Source organism: Anolis sagrei, chromosome X (assembly GCF_037176765.1).
Source record: "Anolis sagrei isolate rAnoSag1 chromosome X, rAnoSag1.mat, whole genome shotgun sequence".
NCBI classification, from domain to species: Eukaryota; Metazoa; Chordata; class Lepidosauria; order Squamata; family Dactyloidae; genus Anolis; species Anolis sagrei.
The window spans coordinates 5,500,125-5,524,125 of record NC_090034.1 but is presented as its reverse complement, the minus strand read 5'-3'; the positions used below and the strand labels follow the sequence as shown (position 1 = coordinate 5,524,125).

The 24,001-nt window shown below is 44.4% G+C and overlaps 1 protein-coding gene across 3 annotated transcripts in view; it reads right to left on the bottom strand.

Annotated features, from left to right (window-relative positions):
- The window catches only part of LOC132781571 (trinucleotide repeat-containing gene 18 protein), a 205,856-nt gene that overhangs the window by 16,911 nt on the left and 164,944 nt on the right, over positions 1-24,001 (bottom strand). For all 3 annotated transcript variants that reach the window (XM_067473072.1, XM_067473070.1, XM_067473071.1), the window contains exons 18-24: positions 21,004-21,449; positions 18,197-18,388; positions 8,330-8,471; positions 8,101-8,218; positions 6,343-6,418; positions 3,190-3,298; positions 383-499 (exon numbers count right to left, since the gene is read on the bottom strand). In XM_067473072.1, coding sequence (XP_067329173.1) covers positions 383-499; positions 3,190-3,298; positions 6,343-6,418; positions 8,101-8,218; positions 8,330-8,471; positions 18,197-18,388; positions 21,004-21,449 — 1,200 coding nt within the window. The remainder of the gene's footprint in view (positions 1-382; positions 500-3,189; positions 3,299-6,342; positions 6,419-8,100; positions 8,219-8,329; positions 8,472-18,196; positions 18,389-21,003; positions 21,450-24,001) is intronic.

Below are 24,001 nucleotides of genomic sequence, written 5' to 3'. Positions count from 1 at the left end.
AGTGAGGTCTGTTGGAATTAGGACAATGAGTTTATATATCTGTGGAATGGCTGGGGTGGGGCAAAGAGCTCTTAACTGCTGGAGCTAGGTGTGAATGTTTCAACTGACCACCTTCATTAGCATTTGAAGGCCTGGCTGAGCCTGGGAAAATCTTTTGTTGAGAGGTATTAAGATGTGCCTGGTTGTTTCCTCTCTGCTGTTTTGCTGTTGTAATTTTAGAGTTTTTTAATACTGGTAGCCAGACTTTGTTCATTTTCATGGGCTCTTCCTTTCCCAGGCTCAGCCAGGCCTTCAAATGCTAATGAAGGTGGTCAGTTGAAACATTCACACCTAGCTCCTGAAGCACCTTCTGGCTCTAAAGTTCTACAAATGCCGGACTCACACTGGATCTTGTAATCCGTTGGAAGAAGCCGGATGTGAGATAAGGGGATCCGTCCAGTGTCGCCATCGTCAAACTCTACGGTGATCAAGTCTCCATCCTCCTCCTGATCATGAGCCCCTAAAGGAAGAAGAAAAGTAATCAGAAGAGAGGGAATGAACACCTACACACATAGGGACATGAAAGGCACTGCAGACTACTTCAGCCAGAGAAGTCAGCCATAGCAGAGCACCTGATGAACCAACCTGGACACAGCATATTATTTGAGAACGCAGAAATGCTGGACCACTCTCACAACCACCATGTCAGACCGCACAGAGAAACCACTGACATCCACAAGAAGCAGGTGGACAATTTCAACAGAAAGGAGGAAACCATGAAAACAACACAACAACAGAGAGGAAACAAACAGGGACATCTAATCACCTCTCAACAAAAGTTTGCTCCAGACACTGTCAGGTCATTATATGCTAATCAAGGTGGTCAGTTGAAACATTCACACTTAGCTCCAGCAAACAGGGTGAGACAAAGAGTCCTTTGTCTCACCCTGGTCATTCCACAGATATATAAACCCTTTTCCCCTAGTTCCAACAGACCTCACTACCTCTGAGGATGCTTGCCATAGATGCAGGTGCAACGTCAGGAGAGAATGCCTCTAGAACATGGCCATATAGCCCAAAAAAACCTACAACGGCGTCAGGAGAGAATGCTTCTAGAACATGGCCATACAGCCTGAGAAACCGACAACAACCCAGTGATTCTGGCCATGAAAGCCTTCGACAATACAAAGAAAGTTCTTCATACTTCCTCCTTTGCTTCCATGCTGGGCTTCTTTCTCAACATGGCCACACAGCCCGAGATACTTACAAACAACCCAGTGATTCTGGCCATGAAAGCCTTCGACAATACAAATAAAGTTCTTTATACTTCCTACTTTGCTTCCATGCTGGGCTTCTTTCTCAACATAGCCACACAGCCCGAGATACTTACAAACAACCCAGTGATTCTGGCCATGAAAGCCATCGACAATACAAATAAAGTACTTTATACTTTCTACTTTGCTTCCATGCTGGGCTTCTTTCTCAACATGGCCACACAGCCCGAGATATCTACAACAACCCAGTGATTCTGGCCATGAAAGCCTTCGACAATACAAATAAAGTTCTTTATACTTCCTACTTTGCTTCCATGCTGGGCTTCTTTCTCAACATAGCCACACAGCCTGAGATACTTACAAACAACCCAGTGATTCTGGCCATGAAAGCCTTCGACAATACAAATAAAGTTCTTTATACTTCCTACTTTGCTTCCATGCTGGGCTTCTTTCTCAACATAGCCACACAGCCCGAGATACTTACAAACAACCCAGTGATTCTGGCCATGAAAGCCTTCGACAATACAAATAAAGTACTTTATACTTCCTACTTTGCTTCCATGCTGGGCTTCTTTCTCAACATGGCCACACAGCCCGAGATATCTACAACAACCCAGTGATTCTGGCCATGAAAGCCTTCGACAATACAAATAAAGTTCTTTATACTTCCTACTTTGCTTCCATGCTGGGCTTCTTTCTCAACATAGCCACACAGCCCGAGATACTTACAAACAACCCAGTGATTCTGGCCATGAAAGCCTTCGACAATACAAATAAAGTTTTTTATACTTCCTACTTTGCTTCCATGCTGGGCTTCTTTGTCAACATGGCCACACAGCCCGAGATACCTACAACAACCTAGTGATTCTGGCCATAAAAGCCTTCGACAATACAAATAAAGTTCTTCATACTTCCTCCTTTGCTTCCATGCTGGGCTTCTTTCTCAACATGGCCACACAGCCCGGGATACTTACAAACAACCCAGTGATTCTGGCCATGAAAGCCTCCGACAATACAAATAAAGTTCTTTATACTTCCTACTTTGCTTCCATGCTGGGCTTCTTTCTCAACATGGCCACACAGCCCGGGATACTTACAAACAACCCAGTGATTCTGGCCATGAAAGCCTCCGACAATACAAATAAAGTACTTTATACTTCCTACTTTGCTTCCATGCTGGGCTTCTTTCTCAACATGGCCACACAGCCCGAGATACCTACAACAACCCAGTGATTCTGGCCATGAAAGCCTTCGACAATACAAATAAAGTTCTTTATACTTCCTCCTTTGCTTCCATGCTGGGCTTCTTTCTCAACATGGCCACACAGTCCGAGATACCTACAACAACCCAGTGATTCTGGCCATGAAAGCCTTTGACAATACAAACAAAGTTCTTTGTACTTCCTACTTTGCTTCCATGCTGGGCTTCTTTCTTAAGTAGATATAAAGCTTCACTCTCACAGAGCCTCTTCTCACACTAGACTTACAAAGGAGCTTCAGACAATAGCCTTTTACACAGAGCAGCCTTCACACTGGAGCTTTACACACACAGCCTTCAACCTGGGGCATCTCTCATCAAAGTCTTCTCACGCAATGAGACCTACTTCACACTGAGGCCTACTTCACACTGAGGTTTACCTCACACTGAGGCCTCTCTCAGACTGAAGCCTCTTCATACTGAGGGCAACTAACACTGAGGCATACAGGCACACCTATTTATCTTGAAATGCAGCTTTCACTGAGTCATTGCATTCATTTAACCCTTTCAGTGCTTGACTCACATTTTTGTAATTAAAAATAACTAGTTATTTTTTAATATTTCTGACCATATATATTGGAGCTTCCACTCATTTTGGGCTACACAGCCAGGTATGCTCAGAACATGGCCTATTCCCGTGACTTCCAACACAACTCTCGGCTTAGGAAAAGGTCTCACCTCGGACAACCGTTCCCGGATAGAGGCAGCGGTACTGTTGACTCCAGTAGGCAGCGATCCTTGTGCCTTCAGGCAGGAATCGTACCGAAGGGGGTTTCACGTCAATGATCTGCATGGAAGGAAGTGTCAGTCGTTGGTTTACCCAGGAGTAGACCTTATCTTCATGAGTGAGGCGGTTCTGACCCTCCCTCCATCCCTCCGTGGAAACCACAACTGTCTGTAGGAGATTGGCAAAATCCATCCATCTGACATAGTCAGAAGGTGTGGAGTGAGTGGATTGTTGATGTTTGCGTCTACATGCCTTCAGAAGGGCTCAGTCCTTTAACTTTAAGGCAGGGCAGGGAAAGAAATAATAGTAATAATAATAATAATAATAATCATTTCTGTTATTATTATTATTATTATTATTATTATTATTATTATTATTATTTCTGAACCAGAAATGAAAGAATTCTTTGCCTTTGTCTGTGTATATACTGTAATCTGCTCTGAGTCCCTCTGGGGAGAAGGACAGAATATAAATAAAGTGTTGTTGTTGCTGTTATTATTATTATTTAGGCAGGGCAGGGAAAGATATTATTATTATTATTATTATTATTATTATTATTTATTATTTCTGAACCAGAAATGAAAGAAGTCTTTGCCTTTGTGTATTTATATGTCGTTTGTAACAAGGCACTGAATGTTTGCCTGTATCTGTGTATATACTGTAATCCATTCTGAGTCCCCTCGGGGAGAAGGACAGAAAATAAACAAAGTGTTGTTGTTGTTATTATTATTATGGCAGGGCAGGGCAGGGCAAGATATAATAACAATAATAATTTCTGAACCAGAAATGAAAGAAGTATTTGCCTTTGTCTGTGTATTTGTATGCCATTTGTAACAAGGCACTGAATGTTTGCCTGTGTCTGTGTATATACTGTAATCTGCTCTGAGTCCCTTTGGGGAGAAGGACAGAATATAAAAAAGTGTTGTTGTTATTATTATTATTATTATTAAGGCAGGGCAGGGCAAGATATAATAATAATAATAATAATAATAATAATAATAATAATAATATATTGAGAAGATATATATATATATATATATATATATATATATATATATAGATATTATATATATATATATATATATATATATATATATAGAAAAGATATAATTATAATAATAATTATTATTATATATTGAAAAGTCGACAACAGTTGTAGACTCTGCAAGGAAACAGATGAAACAATAGATCACATCCTCAGCTGCTGCAAGAAGATTGCGCAGACAGACTACAAGCAGAGGCACAACACCATTGCTCAGATGATTCATTGGAACTTGTGCCACAAACACCATCTGCCTGCGAGAAAGAACTGGTGGGATCACAAACCAGAAAAAGTTACAGAGAATGAACACGCCAAACTCCTCTGGGACTTCCGAATTCAGAGACAGACAGAATTTTGGAACACAACACTTTTGACCTCACAATCGAGTTAAAAAACAAAGTTTGGATCATCGATGCCGCAATCCCAGGTACAGCAGGATTGCAGAGAAACAACAGGAAAAGCTGACACGATATGAGGATTTAAAGATCGAACTGCAAAGACTCAGACACAAGCCAGTCAAGGTGGTCCCAGTGATGATCGGCACACCGGGTGCAGTGCCTAAAGACCTTGGTCTGCACTTAAACACAATCGGCGCTGACAAAATTACCACCTGCCAGCTGCCGAAGGCCACCTTCCTGGGATCTGCACACATTATTGGCCGATACATCACACAGTCCTAGACACTTGGGAAGTGTCCGACGTGTGATCCAATTCAACAGCCAGCAGAGTGTCTGCTGTGGACTCATCTTGTTGTGCTTCCAATAATAATAATAATAATAATAATAATAATAATAATAATAATATTTCTGAACCAGAAATGAAAGAAGTCTTTGCCTTTGTCTGTGTATTTGTATGTCATTTGTAACAAGGCACTCAATGTTTGCCTGCGTCTGCGTCAGATTGTAATCCATTCCGAGTCCTTTCGGTGAGAAGGACAAAATATAAATAAAGTGTTGTTGTTGTTGTTATTATTATTATTATTTAAGGCAGGGCAAGGAAATAAATCATTGAAAATTGATACCAACTAAAGTAGGTCAAGTTGGGAAGAGGCTTTGCTTCTCTGGTTTGTACATCCAATCGATTTGTGTATTCATAACACAGATTGTCTACCCAGTGCCGAGCAGCCCTAGCCAGCATGACCACTGGGTTATGGGAGCAGCGGCAGAAGTGGTAAAAAATATGGAGAACGAAACACAGGAGGAATAACAACAACAACAACAACAACAATAATAATAATCTTTATTTATACCCCGCCACCATCTACTCAATGGGGACTCGGAGCGGCAGGTGGAACTCTTTGCCCTGGACTGTGGTGGAGGCTCCTTCTTTGAAGGCTTTGAAACAGAGGCTGGATGGCCATCTGTCGAGGGTGCTTTGAAGATGATTATCCTGCTTGTTGGCAGGGATTGGACTCTATGATTCTAGGTGGGCATGTTCATCCTGATGAAAAGAAGACTGCGGGGTGACATGTTTGCATTCTGAATTAGCGGAAGGGGAAAAGGAAGGGGCCTGAGACTGTTACGAATTGTGGGAGTTGAAGTCCAAAACACTTGGAGGGAGGGCCCAAGTTTGCTCAGGTCAGATCTAGATGTTTCTTCCTTTTATATTTTGCATCCCATTTGGAGTGATATGTATTTGGGGTGGTATGTATTACTTCTGGAAGTTGAGCCACCCATGCGCAGGAGCATGGTTCTATTCACAGTGATAGCATCTCATAGAATGATAGAATCCTAGAGTTGGAAGAGACCTGGTGGGTCATCCAGTCCAACCCCAAGCAGGAAAATCTAATTCAAAGCACCCCCAACAGATGGCCATCCAGCCTCTGCTTCAAAGCCTCCAAAGAAGGAGCCTCCACCACACTCTGGGGCGGAGAGTTCCACTAGTGAACAGCTCTCCCAGTCAGGAAGTTCTTCCTCATGTTCAGGTGGAATCTCCTTCTTCCTTTGACAAGAGTAGAAGTGCCAATGGCCTTATGCATGCCCAGGTCTCTTCTCTCCACTTTCCTGTCTCAGAAGTGAAAGCTTGAGCCCAGCTCACCCTTCCTGGAGAATGGGGGACTTACCGCCTCTTGCAGCAGCTGTTCCAAGCAATAAATGTGGGGCCGATTCCCTCGCTCTCCTTCCACCACCACTCGGTATCTGAAACGTACAGACCCAAAACGCAACAGTGAAGTAGGAAGAGAAGGAGGAGGAGGCTGAGAGACATTGAGGTGTAAAGCAAAAAACAAAACAAAGGGAAACCATCAGAGAGACATTTGGGGCCTTTCGGTGTTTCTTATTTCTCTTCACATCGCTATCTTTTTGTCTTTGGGGCAAAACGACAACTGCCCCAAACCTCCAACCCTTGAACGACAAGCAAGGAGTCGTATCAAGATGGCTCATTTGGATCTGAAAAGCAGAAGTGCTGCCTTCACTAATACTTAAAAATAGATTAAGAATCTCCACATGGACAAAGAAAGATTATTTTAAATCTCTCATAAAAGGACATTATATGAGTTGATGCAACTGACCACATTGTACATATGTTGTCCTGAATTAAGAAGAGTAAGCTACTTGTTCTTTACTGTTTACCTGCGTAGCATATTTTCTTTCTCTGGCAAGGCAGTCTGTGGGCTGACCAAATGTGAACTACATCTGGTTTATTTTATACTAGCTGTACCCGCCACATGTTGCAGTGGCCAGCCTTCCCTCCCTCTTTCTCTCCTTCCTTCCTTCCTTCCTTCCCTCCCTTTCTTTCTTTTTCTTTCCTTCTCTCCTTCCTTCCTTCTCTACCTCTTTCCTTCCTTTCCCTCCCTTTCTCTTTCTCTCCTCTCTTCCTTCCCTCCCTCTTTCTTTCTTTTTCTTTCTTTCTTTCTCTCCTCCCTTCCCTCCCTCCCTCTTTCCTTCCTTTCTTCCCTCTTTTCTTTATTTCTTTCTATCATTCCTTCCTTCTCTCCTTCCTTCCTCTTTTTTCTTTTTTTCTCTCCTTCCTTCCCTCCCTCTTTCCTTCCTTCCCTTTTTTCTTTCCTTCTCTTCTTCCTTCCTTCTCTACCTCTTTCCTTCCTTCCTCTCCTTTTTTCTTCCTCTCCTTCCTTCCTTCTCTTTTTTCTCTTTCTTTCTCTCCTTCTCTCCTCCTTCCTTCCCCCTTTTTCTTTCTTTCTCTCCTTCCCTCCCTCCCTCCCTCCCTCTTTCCTTCCCTTTTTTTCTTTCCTTCTCTCATTCCTTTCTTCTCTACCTCTTTCCTTTATTCCCCCTCCCTTTTTCTTTCTCTCCTTCCTTCCTTCCTCCCTCCCTCCTCTCTCTCTTTCCTTCCTTCCCTTTTTTCTTTCCTTCTCTACCTCTTTCCTTCCTTCCCGTCCCTTTTTCTTTCTCCCCTTTCTTCCTTCTCTACCTATTCTTGGACTGCAACCCCCATGAGTCCTCCTGATTGATCTATCTACCTACTATCTACATCTATCTATATATATAAATCTCCCCTGCTACGTGTTGCTGCAGTCCAGTCTGTGTATATGTGTTTTGTGTGTGTATGTATGTGTTTATGTGTATATATGTAGTTTTGCACATACATTGTAATTTTTTTCCTTTTTCGGCTTTTTCAGTCCCTTCCATTGTGTTTTTCAGTGTTTTGTGAGTGGTGGTCACTTGTTGGCCTGGGAGGTGTCTTGTGTTCAAATTTGGTGTCAATTCCCCCAGTGGTCTTTGAGTTATGTTAACCCCACAAACGAACATTACATTTTTATTTATATAGATAGGATGTGCACTGGAGGTTTGGATATATTGATTCCACGCAGTGGCTGCTCTCCCCTCCCTGCCAAACCAGGCTGCATGTCCCTCTGACTTACATGTCGGGAGAGTGGACGGTCTTCACGTGGCCAGCGTAGAGCAGCTTGTCGTCCATGGGGATCAGGACTCGCAGGCCGTCCTTCAACTCGTCTTTGTCGATGATGCAAGAACGAGGGGCTGTGGAGTCAGGGAGGAGCAGAAGGAAGGCAGTCAAGTATTAGCGACACTTTCGGGAGGAGACAAAACTATATTGGCATATATATTTCCCCTCTTCTGCTAGCCTCTCACCTGGAGTCAGCGGCCGCTCCAGAAGCACATTCAATGGCATGTTTTCGTCCTCGGAGAAGCTGCTGTCTTGGTTTGGCTCAAAATCCTCCTCGGCGGCCATGCTCTGCATGAGCTTGCTGACGGCACCTCCTTTCCCTCGGTTCTGGGAAGCAGGGAGAAAATAAGCAACTATTGGCCAAAACATTTCCACTGAAGCCCAGTTTCTTGATCTGCCTTTTTGGAATTCCCCCTCGAATATTTTCAAGTGATAATTGGTTGAACCCATGGATGGAGACCTATGGATACGGAACACTGACTGTATTTCACGCACAGTTCCTCTCCTCCCGAGTATCCATGCCTCTGTAAGGCTGCCCTGAGAACTCTTCGGGGTTGAGAAGAGCGAGATATAAATGCACTTATTCTTCCTATATTAATATACTAGCCGCCCATTGCAATGTGTTGCTGCAGCCCAGTTTGTGTATATGTGTTCTGTGTGTGTGTGTATGTGTGTATATATGTGGTTTTGCGCATGTATTGTAATTTATTTTCCTTTTTTGGCTTTTTAAGTCTCTTCCACTGTGCTTTTCAGTATTTTTATGAGTGACTAGCTGTGCCCTGCCACGCGTTGCTGTGGCCTATAGTAAAACTTATCAAAGTTGAGGTAGATATCTGGACTATTATATGTGTGCAGCGGCGGGGGAATGATGGAGCCTGGGGTTGCGTGTGTGTGTGCGACGGCGGCGGGGGGGGGAGGTGATGGAGCGTGGGGTTGTGTGTGTGTGGCGGCGGGGGGAGTGATGGAGCGTGGGGTTGCGTGTGTGTGTGCAGTGGCGGAGGGAGTGATGGAGCGTGGGGTTGTGTGTGTGCGTGCGGCAGGGGGTGTGTGTGTGTGCGGGAAGCGGCTTGGAGTGGGCATGGCTTCTGCAGAGGGAACGTTGGCCGGAAGGCTGTGTGCATGCGCCAGGGAACTTGCGGCTGGGCACCAATGCGCATGCTCAGTTGTTTTGCCGTTTTGTGAGTGTGTTGTTGTGTTGTTTTTCATTTTGAGTAGATATGTTTGTACCTTGTGGGTTGTGTTATGGGCATGGGAATTTTGGTTAAGTTTTGTTGGGGTTTTTTTGAGTTTTGTTGTTTTGCCGTTTTGTGAGTGTGTTGTTGTGTTGTTTTTCATTTTAAGTAGATATGTTTGTACCTTGTGGGTTGTGTTATGGGCATGGGAAATTTGGTTAAGTTTCGTTGGGGGGTTGTGGAGTTTTGCTGTCCGGTTGAACCAACCTAACAGATTTATATATATAGATGGTCACTTGTTGGCCTGATAGGTGTATTGTGTCCAAATTTGGTGTCAATTTGTCCAGTGGTTTTTGAGTTATGTTAATCACACAAACGAACATTACATATTTATTTATATAGATGGCATTGAACTGTTGCCTTTGTAAGATTCTTCCTATAAACATTGACACTGAAATAAAACACCGCCTGAGCTCTGCAAGTGCAGTATTCTTCCGAATGAAGCAGGGAGTGTTTGAGGACCGGGACATCCCTAGGGAGCTTGTTTATAAAGCTATTGTCCTCCCAAGTCTGCTATACGCCTGCGAAATGTGGACTGTCTACAGACATATATAGATGGCATTGAATTGTTGCCTTTGTAAGATTCTTCTTATAAACATTGACACTGAAATAAAACACCGCCTGAGCTCTGCAAGTGCAGTATTCTTCCGAATGAAGCAGGGATTGTTTGAGGAATGGGACATCCGTAGGGAGCTTGTTTATAAAGCTATTGTCCTCCCAAGCCTGCTATACGCCTGTGAAACGTGGACTGTCTACAGACATATATCGATGGCATTGAACTGTTGCCTTTGTAAGATTCTTCCTATAAACATTGACATTGAAATAAAACACCGCCTGAGCTCTGCAAGTGCAGTATTCTTCCGAATGAAGCAGGGAGTGTTTGAGGACCGGGATATCCCTAGGGAGCTTGTTTATAAAGCTATTGTCCTCCGAACCCTGCTCTACGCCTGCGAAACGTGGACTGTCTACAGACATATATAGATGGCATTGAATTGTTGCCTTTGTAATATTCTTCCTATACACTTTGACACTGAAATAAAACACTGCTTGAGCTCTGCAAGTGCAGTATTCTTCCAAATGAAGCAGGGATTGTTTGAGGAATGGGACATCCGTAGGGAGCTTGTTTATAAAGCTATTGTCCTCCAAACCCTGCTCTACGCCTGCAAAACGTGGATTGTCTACAGACATCATAAGTGACTCCGGGAGCAATTCCATCACTGTCAACTCCGACAAATCCTACAAATCTCTTGGGAAGACAGGCAGGGAAATGTCAGCGTGCTGGAAGAAGAAGCAAAGACCACTAGCATTGAAACGATGGTCCTCCGCCATTAACTCTGCTGGACCAGCCACGTTGTCCGAATGCCCAACCACTGTCTCCCAAAGCAGTTGCTCTACTCCAAACTCAAGAATGGGAAATGGAATGTTGTTGGGCAGGAAAAGAGATTGAAAGATGGGCTCAAAGCCAACCTTAAAAACTGTGGCATAGACACTGAGAATTGGGAAGCCCTGGCGCTTGAGCGCTCCAGGTGGAGGTCAGCTGTAACCAGCAGTGCTGTAGAATTTCAAGAGGCACGAACAGAGAGCAAAGGGGAGAAACGTGCCAAGAGGAAGGCAGGTCAAGCCAACCCCGACCAGGATCGCCGTCTGTCTGGAAACCGATGCCCTCACTTCAGGAGAACATGCAGGTCAAGAATAGGACTCCACAGTCACCTACGTACCCATCACCGGGACTCCGAACTTGGAGGACCATTTATTATTATTTATTTTATTTCGCGCATTTCTTCCCCGCCCTTCTCAACCCCCGAGAGGGGACTCAGGGCGGCTTACAAAAGGCACAATTCGATGTCAACAACAACAAGATAAAACATGTATCAATAGCAATTATAAAACAATTAAAACAAACAAGTTATATATCACAATCAATAAAACCAATCTAATGTTCAACGTTCACCAGCTCAGAATCCGTAAGTTCATTCCACATTGTCAAATCTTATCCATTCTAGTCGTCATTGTCCTTTGTCTATCTGCCAGATTACCCAAAGGCCTGGTCCCATATCCATGTTTTTAGTTTCCTTCTGAATGAGAGGAGGGATGTTGATGATCTGATTTCCCCGGGAAGTGAATTCCACAGGCGAGGGGCCACCACCGAGAAGGCCCTGCTCCTCGTCCCCATCAATCTCACTTGTGATAGAGGTGGGGCCGAGAGCAGGGCCCCCCCAGAAGATCTTAAACTCCACGGCGGGATGTAGAAGGAGATGCGTTTGGACAGGTACGCTGGGCCGGAGCCGTATAGGGTTTTGTAGGTCAAAACCAGCACTTTGAATTGTGCTCAGAACTGGATCGGCAGCCAGTGGAGCTGACATGACAGATTACTCACGCTCCGGTGAGTAATCTGGCCGCCGCCCGCTGGACTAATTGAAGTTTCCGAACAGTCTTCAAAGGCAACCCCACATAGAGTGCATTGCAGTAGTCTATTCGGGATGTAACAAGAGCGTGGACCACTGTGGCCAGATCTGTGCACGATCTGGCCACAATCTTACTCAGACAACGAGGGCTCGCCTAAGTAAGTAAGTAAGTAAGTCTTCCTATACCAGATTGCTCGCTTGCTCTTGGCCAGCTTCTAGATCTCATGGCAGCCATAAGGGGCTTGAATGCAGGGTTAGAAGGCATGATCATCAAGTTTGCAGATGACACCAAATTGGGAGGGATAGCCAATAGTCCAGAGGACAGGAGCAGAATTCAAAACGATCTTGACAGATTAGAGATGAAGGGCCAAAACTAACAAAATGAAGTTCAACAGTGACAAATGCAAGATACTCCACTTTGGCAGAAAAAAATGAAATGCAAAGATACAGAATGGGGGACGCCTGGCTCGAGAGCAGTACGTGTGAAAAAGATCTTGGAGTCCTCGTGGACAGGAAGATGAACATGAGCCAGGAATGTGATGTGGCGGCAAAAAAAGCCAATGGGATTTTGGCCTGCATCAATAGGAGCCTAGTGTCTAGGTCCAGGGAAGTCATGCTACCTCTCTATTCTGCTTTGGTTAGACCACACCTGGAATATTGTGTCCAATTCTGGGCACCACAATTCAAGAGAGATATTGACAAGCTGGAATGTGTCCAGAGGAGGGCAACTAAAATGATCAAGGGTCTGGAGAACAAGCCCTATGAGGAGCGGCTTAGGGAACTGGGCATGTTTAGCCTGAAGAAGAGAAGGCTGAGAGGGGATATGATAGCCATGTATAAATATGTGAGAGGAAGCCACAGGGAGGAGGGAGCAAGCTTGTTTTCTGCTTCCCTGAAGACTAGGATGCAATGGAGCCATGGCTTCAAACTACAAGAGAGGAGATTCCATCTGAACATGAGGAAGAACTTCCTGACTGTGAGAGCCGTTCAGCAGTGGAACTCTCTGCCCCGGAGTGTGGTGGAGGCTCCTTCTTTGGAAGCTTTTAAGCAGAGGCTGGATGGCCATCTGTCAGGGGTGATTTGAATGCAATATTCCTGCTTTTTGGCAGAATGGGGTTGGACTGGATGGCCCAAGAGGTCTCTTCCAACTCTTTGATTCTATGATTCTATGAATGTCAATCTGAAATCTCCCAAGACAGGAGGGGAACCATCACGCAAACAGGCAAAAACTGCAGAATAACTTATGCAAGATAAAGGGAACACACATGCAAATGTTCCCAGTTTATATAGCTTGGAATAAATTATGCAAAAGCCTTGAGTAAAATTGTGTCAAATGAGCAGGAAAATATGCGAATCTGCTTTATTTGCTTATGCATGCAAATAAAATGGTGACAGAATGAATGGCGGGGATTCAGATTGCTGTTGGTATAATAAGAGACTCATTTCCAATTCCCCCAAACGATGGGGACCTCAACCCACCGAACCCATTACAGTTCTAACTGGGTGGAATTTGGGTTATGGTCAAGAAGGCGATGCCTACATTTGTCTGCAAGGGAATGAAAAATATGTCCACCATCACTGACTATCTGGATGACTTTTAACTAGAGCAGTGTTTCTCAACCTGGGGGTCGGGACCCCTAGGGGGGTCACAATGGGGTGTTAGAGGGGTCGCCAAAGACCATCAGGATACACAGTATTTTCTGCTGGTCATGGGAGTTCTGTGTGGGAAGTCTGGCCCATTTCTATTGTTGGTGGGGTTCAGAATGCTCTCTGATTGTAGGTGAACTATAAATCTCAGCAACTACAACTCCCAAATGTCAAGGTGTATTTTCCCCAAACTCCAACAGTGTTCACATTTATGCATATTGAGTATTCGTGCCAAGTTTGGTCCAGATCCATCATTGTTTGAGTCCACACTGGAGATAGGTGAACTACAACTCCCAAGCTCAAGGCCAATGCTCACCTAACCCTTTCATTATTTTTTGCTGGTTATGGGGGTTCGGTGTGCCAAGTTTGGGTCAATTCCATCTCTGGTGGAGTTCAGAAGGCTCTTTGATTATGGGTGAACTATAAACCCCAGCAACTACAACTCCCAAGGTCCAAAGAATGAAAATACATCCTGCCTATCAGATATTGACATGACGATTCATAACAGTAGCAAAATTCCAGTTATGAAGTAGCAACTAAAATAATTTTAGAGTTGGGGGTCACCACAACATGAGGAACTGTATTAAGGGGTCGCGGTGTTAGGAAGGTTGAGAACCACTGAACTGGAGGGTCAAGGCACTGACCTACTGGAAATTGGCGGAAGTGAGGTTGTGGGCTCTACGCAGCCCATGAAGCCTTCTTTTGAGACCCCTGGAACATCCCACCCACCCTCCTAAAAGGTCTCAATCTCACAAACATAGATATTTTGGTGCCCTGGAAGGTATGTGGTCCATGAAAGAATGAGGGTTGAATGAAAAGTAATGCCTCCACCTTCGTTACTTGGGTTTGGATGAGAATATTTTAATAAATCAAACGTAGAAATAATCTTTAGAATGTGCTCTTTAACGACCACTATTCACGTTTCCACATAATCACCAGACAATTGGATACATTTCTGCCAACGATGAATACGTTTCCTGAAGCCGCCACAAAAGAAATCGACACTCTGTTTCCGCAACCAGCGTCTCACGGTTCTCTCATTCTGGGTACTCGTTGAGCTTAGATTTTTCTGTCAGAGAGCATTGGTGACAGGTAAGGCTGCATTATTGGCCAGGAGGGTCACAGTTGTTGCCTGTGTGCTTGTGTTGGTTTTTACACAAGTGTTTTGATCTCTGGGTTAGAGTAGATTAGCTTTTAGAGGACTCTGCTTAGAGTGTAGCTAATTGCTCTAGGGACAACCTGGTGAGGTTAGTCTGGGGAACTCACTGCTACTGTGTTATTGTAGAGTGAGGAGTTTTACTCATATCTAAGTCAAGTAACCTGCTTAAAGTAACCATCAAGATTATTGTACCTCAGTAACCATTCAAGCTTGTGTGCCTCATTAAAGCAGATAGTTGTTTGCTCAATATTATAAATATTTATTTATTTATTATTTATTTGCTTCATTTTTATACCGCATTTTTCAGCCCTTAACAGGCGACTCAATGCGGTTTACAGTGCAATTAAAACACAACAATACAACAACAGGATCGATGACGTCGATCCACAACAATTAACAATCAGACAGGACAAATCAACAAACAACATATATAACGCCTCAGTTGAAATCAGATCCGTTCTCATAGTCGTTGTGCCGTTCCTATGTTCCATTTACCGTCTTCCTTAATTAGTTGCATTGCTTAGCCAAACGCTTGTTCGTAAAGCCAGGTCTTGACCATTCTCCGAAACGTCAGCAACGAGGGTGCCTGTCTGATGTCTGCCGGCAAGGAATTCCATAGCCGAGGGGCCACCACTGAGAAGGCCCTGTCTCTCGTCCCCGCCAAGCGCGCCTGTGACACAGGCGGGATCGAGAGCAGGGCCTCCCCGGATGATCTTAATGTCCTAGTCGGTTCATAGGTGGAGATGCGTTCGGAGAGGTAAGCGGGGCCAGAACCGTTTACGGCTTTATAGGCTAAAGCCAGCACCTTGAATTGTGCCCGGTAGCGGATTGGCAGCCAGTGGAGCTGGCTCAGCAGAGGAGTGGTGTGCTCCCTGAGTGCCGCTCCCGTTAGCAACCTGGCTGCCGAGCGCTGGACCATCTGAAGCTTCCGGGCAGTCTTCAAGGGCAACCCCATTTTCTCTAGTTCAACTTTTAAGGAAGCTTCAGTAGTGATTCATTCCTGTGAGAATATCTCTTATCTGTTTTAATATCTTTACATCGCAGTCATCTCAGGGAGCTAAGGGAGAGCTGGTGGGCAGGAAGAAGTTTACCTCAGGGGAATCATCTGTAATATCCTAAAGTTAACTTAGGTGGTGGCAGCAAATCTACCCAAGGTACATACACGTTACCTCATGTACACATAAACGCTTTGCGCCAAGAATCATATTCCATGATAATAGTGTCCAGCTGGGGGATTAATAACACTGTTCTACAATTTTTCAGTTTTTCTCAGTTGCGGAAACGAAATGTGCCGTTTCTTAATAAATTTAACACGCTGAATTCAAATATAATAATTAAATGTGTTAATTGGCTCTGGTTTTTATGCAACAGCTATTTCAATTTTCTCCACAATAGGTAATTCGTTAATATTATGATAATGTGCCTAACTTTACTGCATGTATATAAACCGTGAATATTTACTAAATTTTAGTCAAATTATATTGCCAATAGTTTATACATGAGAAATATTTATTTAATTAGTCTATTGTTTATGTTTGTGCAGCAAGAAACTCTATGAGTAGGCCTAATGCAGTTGAAAAGTCTGAAAGTTTAAATGTCGCTTTAGTCGTGACTTGAGTTTATATCCTGTTTGATTCTTGACTTTTCTTTTGTATTCAAGGAAAGGATTCCCTCTTGCAATGCTCCAGCAGGAGTCTGACAGCATTGACGGAGTCCATTCGCCTTGATCTCTTTTTTCCATAGTGCTTTATTGATAATGCGCCTAACCTTACTGCATGTATATAAACTGTGAATATTTACTAAATTTTAGTCAAATTATATTGCCAATAGTTTATACATGAGAAATATTTATTTAATTAGTCTATTGTTTATGTTTGTGCAGTAAGAAACCATAGTAGGCCTAATGCAGTTGAAAAGTCTGAAAGTTTAAATGTCGCTCTAATCGTGACTTTAGTTTCTATCCTGTTTGCTTCTCTTGACTTTTCTTTTGTATTCAAGGAAAGGATTCCCTCTTGCAATGCTCCAGCAGGAGTCTGACAGCATGGACAGAGTCCATTGGCCTTGATCTCTTTTTTCCATCGTGCTTTATTGATAATGCGCCTAACCTTACTGCATGTATATAAACCGTGAATATTTACTAAATTTTAGTCAAATTATATTGCCAATAGTTTATACATGAGAAATATTTATTTAATTAGTCTATTGTTTATGTTTGTGCAGCAAGAAACTCTATTAGTAGGCCTAATGCAGTTGAAAAGCCTGAAAGTTTAAATGTCACTTTAATCGTGACTTGAGTTTCTATCCTGTTTGCTTCTCTTGACTTTTCTTTTGTATTCAAGGAAAGGATTCCCTCTTGCAATGCTCCAGCAGGAGTCTGACAGCATTGACGGAGTCCATTGGCCTTGATCTCTTTTCTCCTTAGTGCTTTATTTACACACGTGCGAGGAGGCAGAACTACAGTCAAAAGAACAATGTAAAACGATGTTTAACGATACTGTCTCAGTCTTCAACTGACTGACCCTCACCGTTCAAACGTCTGGCCTTATAGAGGGCTTTCTGGCTTTTGCACACGGCACTAATACTGCGTCATCAAACTTTCTAGAGTATTCTAGAATCTTCCATAGTGTAAGTCACAACATGCATTTTTTCAACCATACGCGATCATGTGATTGCTTATATCATAAAAACTAGAGCCAATATACATTTTTAAATGACATTTTCGTTTTCAACACCCCCAAATCATAAAAGAACAACTATTTTCAGGCCCGCAAATTTTTCTCCGTTGAACAGTGTAATTAAGATTCTTTATACTGATGACCAGTGGGCGTGATTTATTCTTGAGATATGACCCTGATCCTTTAGAGTGGTGGCAAGATATAATATGATTCGTTAAATTGGGCAACTCCCATTCTCTCTCTCTCAGCCTCAGAACCCTCTCCTCTTTGCCAACGACACTCAGTGGGGGCTTTCCTTAGCATGTCAGAGCTGACAACACGTCAGAGTCAACTTAAAGACACATGAACACTAAAGATGAACGAAGGTCAGTCTTTCTGGGGTTTCTGGCGAGACCGAGTATGTGGCATCCATTTCTCAAGAATGGTGGCCACAGAGCCATATATACATGCTATCGGTCTGATTCATTTGCTCCATGAACACATGGCCTATGAGGAGCGGCTTAAGGAGCTGGGCATGTTTAGCCTGAAGAAGAGAAGGCTGAGAGGAGATATGATAGCCATGTATAAATATGTGAGAGAAAGCCACAGGGAGGAGGGAGCAAGCTTGTTTTCTGCTTCCCTGGAGATTGGGACGCAATGGAACAATGGCTTCAAACTACAAGAGAGGAGATTCCGCCTGAACATGAGGAAGAACTTCCTGACTGTGAGAGCTGTTCAGCAGTGGAACTCTCTGCCCCGGAGCGTGGTGGAGGCTCCTTCTTTGGAAGCTTTTAAACAGGGGCTGGATGACCATCTGTCAGGGGTGATTTGAATGCAATGTTCCTGCTTCTTGGCAGAATGGGGTTGGACTGGATGGCCCAGGAGGTCTCTTCCAACTCTTTGATTCTATGATTCTATGGCCAACATGGTTCTGTTCTTAGGCCTTCGTCCTTACCTCTTTCTTCACCTCTTTAGTTTTGCCCTTGCCTTTGCTCTTCTTGCTGGAGCTGAGGGAGTTTGCCAAGCTGGTGCGGATGTCTGGTGGAGAGCTGGCAATGCCCGGAGGGGAGAGGCAGGAGGAAGACGAGGAGGAGGAGGACGAGGACGACAAAGACGAGCAGAACGGACCTTCTTTGTTCTTCTTCTTCTGCACAACCAGAGATAACAGGGAAAACCTTGGTCAGTAACATCTGAAAGACTGTTAGGAGAAGGAAAGGAGATGTATAGGCAAGATAAGGAAGTGGAATGGGAAGGTGACACTGACAATCCAATCGATTGCCACCACCTTGCCTGGGAACACATGGTTCATACCTTGCTATGGCACAACCTGGGGATCACAACCAGATACAGTGAAGACATCTGCCCTTACGCTTGGCTACTCTGCTGCTGAGTATGCATGCCCAGTGTGGAACACATCTCACCACGCTAAAACAGGAAACCTGCTACAAAACAGCGCCAAAGAAGCAGATGGCGGAAACAGAAGAACGGCCTGCCTCAGGGGAGCGTGCTTGCCCCATCCATGCTCAACATTTACACAAATGGCCAGCCACTGCCAGAAGGGACAGAGAGCTTCATCTATGCTGATGATTGTGTCATCACCACCCAAGCAGGGAGCTTTGAGATGGTTGAACAGAAGCTCTCCAAAGCTCTAGGCACTCTTACTGCCTGTTAGAGGGAAAACCAGCTGATCCCCAATCCATCTAAAATACAGACATGTGCTTTTCACCTTAAGAACAGACAAGCCACCCGAGCTCTGAGGATGACCTGGGAAGGAATCCCACTGGAGCATTGCAGCACACCCACATACCTGGGAGTCACTCTGGACCGTTCTCTGACCTACAAGAAGCACTGCCTGAACATCAAACAAAAAGTGGGTGCTAGAAACAATATCATACGAAAGCTGCTAGGCCTACTAATATAGTTTCTGGCACAACCTGGGGATCACAACCAGACACAGTGAAGACATCTGCCCTTGCACTATGCTACTCTGCTGCTGAGTATGCATGCCAGTGTGGAACACATCTCACCATGCTAAAACAGTAGATGTGGCTCTTAATGAGGCATGCCACATTAACACAGGGTGTCTGCGCCCTACACCACTGGAGAAATTACACTGCTTAGCCGGTATTGCACCACCTGACATCCGCCGGAAAGTAGCAGCCAATAGTGAAAGGACCAAGGCAGAGACATCTCCAGCTCATCCCCTGTTTGGATATCAGCCAGCACGTCAACAACTTAAATCTAGAAATAGTTTTCTAAGATCTACAGAGACACTTGCTGGAACACCTCAGCAAGCGAGAGTCCAAAAGTGGCAGGCTCAAACCCAGAACCTCAATCAATGGCTGATACCAAATGAGAGACTCCCCCCTGGGCACACAGAAGACTGGGCGACTTGGAAGGCACTCAATAGACTGCGCTCTCGCACCACGAGATGCAGAGCCAACCTCAAGAAATGGGGGCCACAAAGTGGAATCCACGACATGCAAGTCCGGAGAAGAGCAAACTCCCTTCACCGGGGCAAGGAAACGTAATCAAAGCCCTCCTGACAAAGAGACATCCAGCCATAGAAATAGATAGATATGATTCACACACAGAGAGATATAGTATCATAGATTTGAAAGGGACCCCTACAGAAGGACAAAGATATGTTGCATGTTCCAGAGCAGGCAAACCAGACCATCTCCACGTCAACACTGACAAAGAAATAGCAAGAAATACTGTTTACCCACAAGCATGAAGACATTACACTTTCTCATTACTTTATTTAACTCCTGGTCAGTCGCAAGGCCAAACAGGGCATAGGGTTACAGCCTGTGTTGGATGGGGCCGCACTCCCCCTGAAGATGCAGGTTCGCAGCTTGGGTGTGACCCTGGACTCATCGCTGAGCTTGGAACCCCAGGTTTCGGCGGTGACCAGGGGAGCATTTGCACAGCTAAAGCTTGTGCGCCAGCTGCGCCCGTACCTTGGGAAGTCTGATTTGGCCACGGTAGTCCACGTTCTGGTTACATCCCGTTTAGACTACTGCAATGCTCTCTATGTGGGGTTGCCTTTGAAGACAGCTCGGAAGCTCCAACTAGTCCAACGCTCGGCAGCCATGATTTTAACAGGAGCGGAGCGCAGGGAGCATACAACCCCCCTGTTGCGCCAACTCCACTGGCTACCGGGCTCAATTCAAAGTGCTGGCGTTGGCCTTTAAAGCCCTAAATGGTTCCGGCCCAAGATACCTATCCGACCGCATCTCTGCCTATGAACCCACCAGGACTTTGGAGATCTTCCGGGGAGACCCTGCTCTCGATCCCGCCTGCTTCTCAAGCTCGGCTGGCGGGGACGAGAGATAGGGCCTTCTCGGTGGTGACTCCTCGGCTGTGGAATGCCCTTCCTACCGACATTAGACTAGCACCATCTCTAATGGTATTCCGCAAAAAGGTGAAGACCTGGCTGTTTGAGCAGGTGTTCGAATAATTAGTGCAATGATTGGTTAATAAACACTGGAATGGAACAATGGATGACGAATCTGGATCATGTTTTTGATGACGAGACGACAGTGAATGGGTATTGTAGTAACTGTTTATTAATGGTGTAATGTGTGAGGTTGTTAACTGTTTCTATACTGTAGCACTGAATTTTTGCTGTTCGTATTTGTTGTGAACCGCTGTGAGTCGCCTTCGGGCTGAGGCAAATAAATAAATAAATATTTTCCAGATCACCAGACTGGGCCACAGCAACGCCTGGCAGGGGATGGCTAGTAAAAAACAAAATACCTTGCTGAGCTCTTTCCGCTCTTTCCCTTTGCTCCCCTCTTTCTTGGGGCTCAGGGAGGCGCCCTTCACGCAGCGCCCCGCTTTGGAAATGGAGGTGGAGCCGTTTGCCGTGGCGGGGGACAAGGCGGGCGAGGACATGGTGGCGTCGTGAAGGAAGATCCGCTCGCTCCTCCGCCGGGTCCAGAGATCGTCGTCGCTCACTTCCAGGCCAAACTCAAAGGGCAGGTCCTTGGGGGACTTGAACTTCTTCAGCTTCCGGTTCTTTTCGGGGGCCATCTTGGCCTTGTCCGCGCTCCCGCCTGGAGTGGGATCCATGGCGCTTATGGACTGGATCGCCGTGGCACTGCTTGGGTCCAGCAGGCCCTTCTTTCCACGTAGCAACCCAGAGGGGGATTTCTTCCTGATCTTCACCTCACTCTCTGAGTCTGTGTATTCAAACTCGGTTCCTAAATGTAGGACAAAGAGTAAAGCAAATGAATCAAAAGATGTCTCCTTAAACTTAAAGCAGGTGCTGGACTATACCATCATCACCATAATACAACTTCATTGATATCCTGCCCCATCTCCCCATGGGGACTCAGGCCAGCTTCCAGCATAGTAACAGGCAAACATTCAATGCTTATATAAACAATGCAGAGCTAGATATAGATCTATAATTATATATACTGATTTCACATATGCATTCCCCCCTGAAACATTTGCAAATCCCGTCTCTATATATGTGCATTTCCCTCCTGCAACATCTGCAAGCCCTATATATCTATGTTTATATCTATCTAGACATCTCTCTCTCTCTCTGTGCATTTCCCCTGCAATATTTGCAAGCCCTATATATCTATATTCATATATAGCTATCTAGACATCTCTGTGTGTGTGTGTGCATTTCCCCTGCAATATTTGCAAGCCCTATATATCTATATTTATCTAGACATCTCTCTCTCTTTGTGTGTGCATTTCCCCTGCAATATTTGCAAGCCCTATATATCTATATTCATATATAGCTATCTAGACATCTCTCTTTGTGCATTTACCCTGCAATATTTGCAAGCCCTATATATCTATATTCATATATATCCATCTAGACATCTCTCTCTGTGTGTATATTTCCCCTGCAATATTTGCAAGCCCTATATATCTATGTTTATATCTATCTAGACATCTCTCTCTATGTGTGTGCATTTCCCCTGCAATATCTGCAAGCCCTATAAATCTATATTTATCTAGACATCTCTCTCTCTCTCTCTGTGCATTTCCCCTGCAATATTTGCAATCCCTATATATCTATATTCATATATATCCATCTAGACATCTCTCTCTGTGTGTATATTTCCCCTGCAATATTTGCAAGCCCTATATATCTATGTTTATATCTATCTAGACATCTCTCTCTATGTGTGTGCATTTCCCCTGCAATATCTGCAAGCCCTATATATCTATATTTATCTAGACATCTCTGTGTGTGTGTGTGTGTGCATTTCCCCTGCAATATTTGCAAGCCCTATATATCTATATTCATATATATCCATCTAGACATCTCTCTCTGTGTGTATATTTCCCCTGCAATATTTGCAAGCCCTATATATCTATGTTTATATCTATCTAGACATCTCTCTCTATGTGTGTGTGTGCATTTCCCCTGCAATATTTGCAAGCCCTATATATCTCCAAAGCTCTAGGTGCTCTCACTGCCTATTACAGGGAAAACTATCTGATCCCTAATCCATCTAAAACACAGACATGCGCCTTCCACCTTAAGAACAGACAAGCATCCCGAGCTCTGAGGATTACCTGGGAAGGAATCCCACTGGAGCATTGCAACGCACCCAAATACCTGGGAGTCACTTTGGACCGTGCTCTGACCTACAAGAAGCACTGCCTGAACATCAAACAAAAAGTGGGCGCTAGAAACAACATCATACGAAAGCTGACTGGCACAACCTGGGGATCACAACCAGACACAGTGAAGACATCTGCCCTTGCGCTATGCTACTCTGCTGCTGAGTATGCATGCCCAGTGTGGAACACATCTCATCACACTAAAACAGTGGATGTGGCTCTCAATGAGACATGCCGCATTATCACGGGGTGTCTGCGACCCACACCACTGGAGAAATTACACTGCTTAGCCGGTATTGCACCACCTGACATCCGCCGGGAAGTAGCAGCCAATAGTGAAAGGACCAAGGCAAAGACATCTCCAGCTCATCCCCTGTTTGGGTATCAGCCAGCACGTCAACGACTTAAATCAAGACATAGTTTTCTTAGAACTACAGAGACACTCGCTGGAACACCCCAGCAAGCGAGAGTCCAAAAGTGGCAGGCCCAAACCCAGCACCTCAATTCATGGGTGATACCAGATGAGAGACTCCCCCCTGGGCACTCAGAAGACTGGGCGACTTGGAAGGCGCTGAACAGATTGCGCTCTGGCACCACGAGATGCAGAGCCAATCTTAAGAAATGGGGCTACAGGGTGGAATCCTCGGCATGCGAGTGTGGAGAAGAACAAACCACTGACCACCTGCTGCAATGCACCCTGAGCCCTGCCACATGCACGATGGAGGACCTTCTTGCGGCAACCCCAGAGGCACTCCAAGTGGCCAGATACTGGTCAAAGGACATTTAACCAAATACCAAACTTACAAAATCTGTGTGGTTTTTTTTTCTTTTTCTTTTTAATCTCTGTGTTTGTTTTGCTCTGTTAGAACTGTAAAACAATGGTTGCTGATGACACGATAAATAATAAATAAATAAATAAATATCTATATTCATATATATCTATCTAGACATCTCTCTATGTGTGTGTGTATTTCCCCTGCAATATTTGCAAGCCCTATATATCTATGTTTATTATCTATCTAGACATCTCTTTATATATGTGTGTATTTACCCTGCAATATTTGCAAGCTCTATATATCTATATGCATATCTAGACGTGTCTATATATATTTGTGTGTAAATTTCCCCCTGTAATATTTGCAAAACCTATATATATATATAT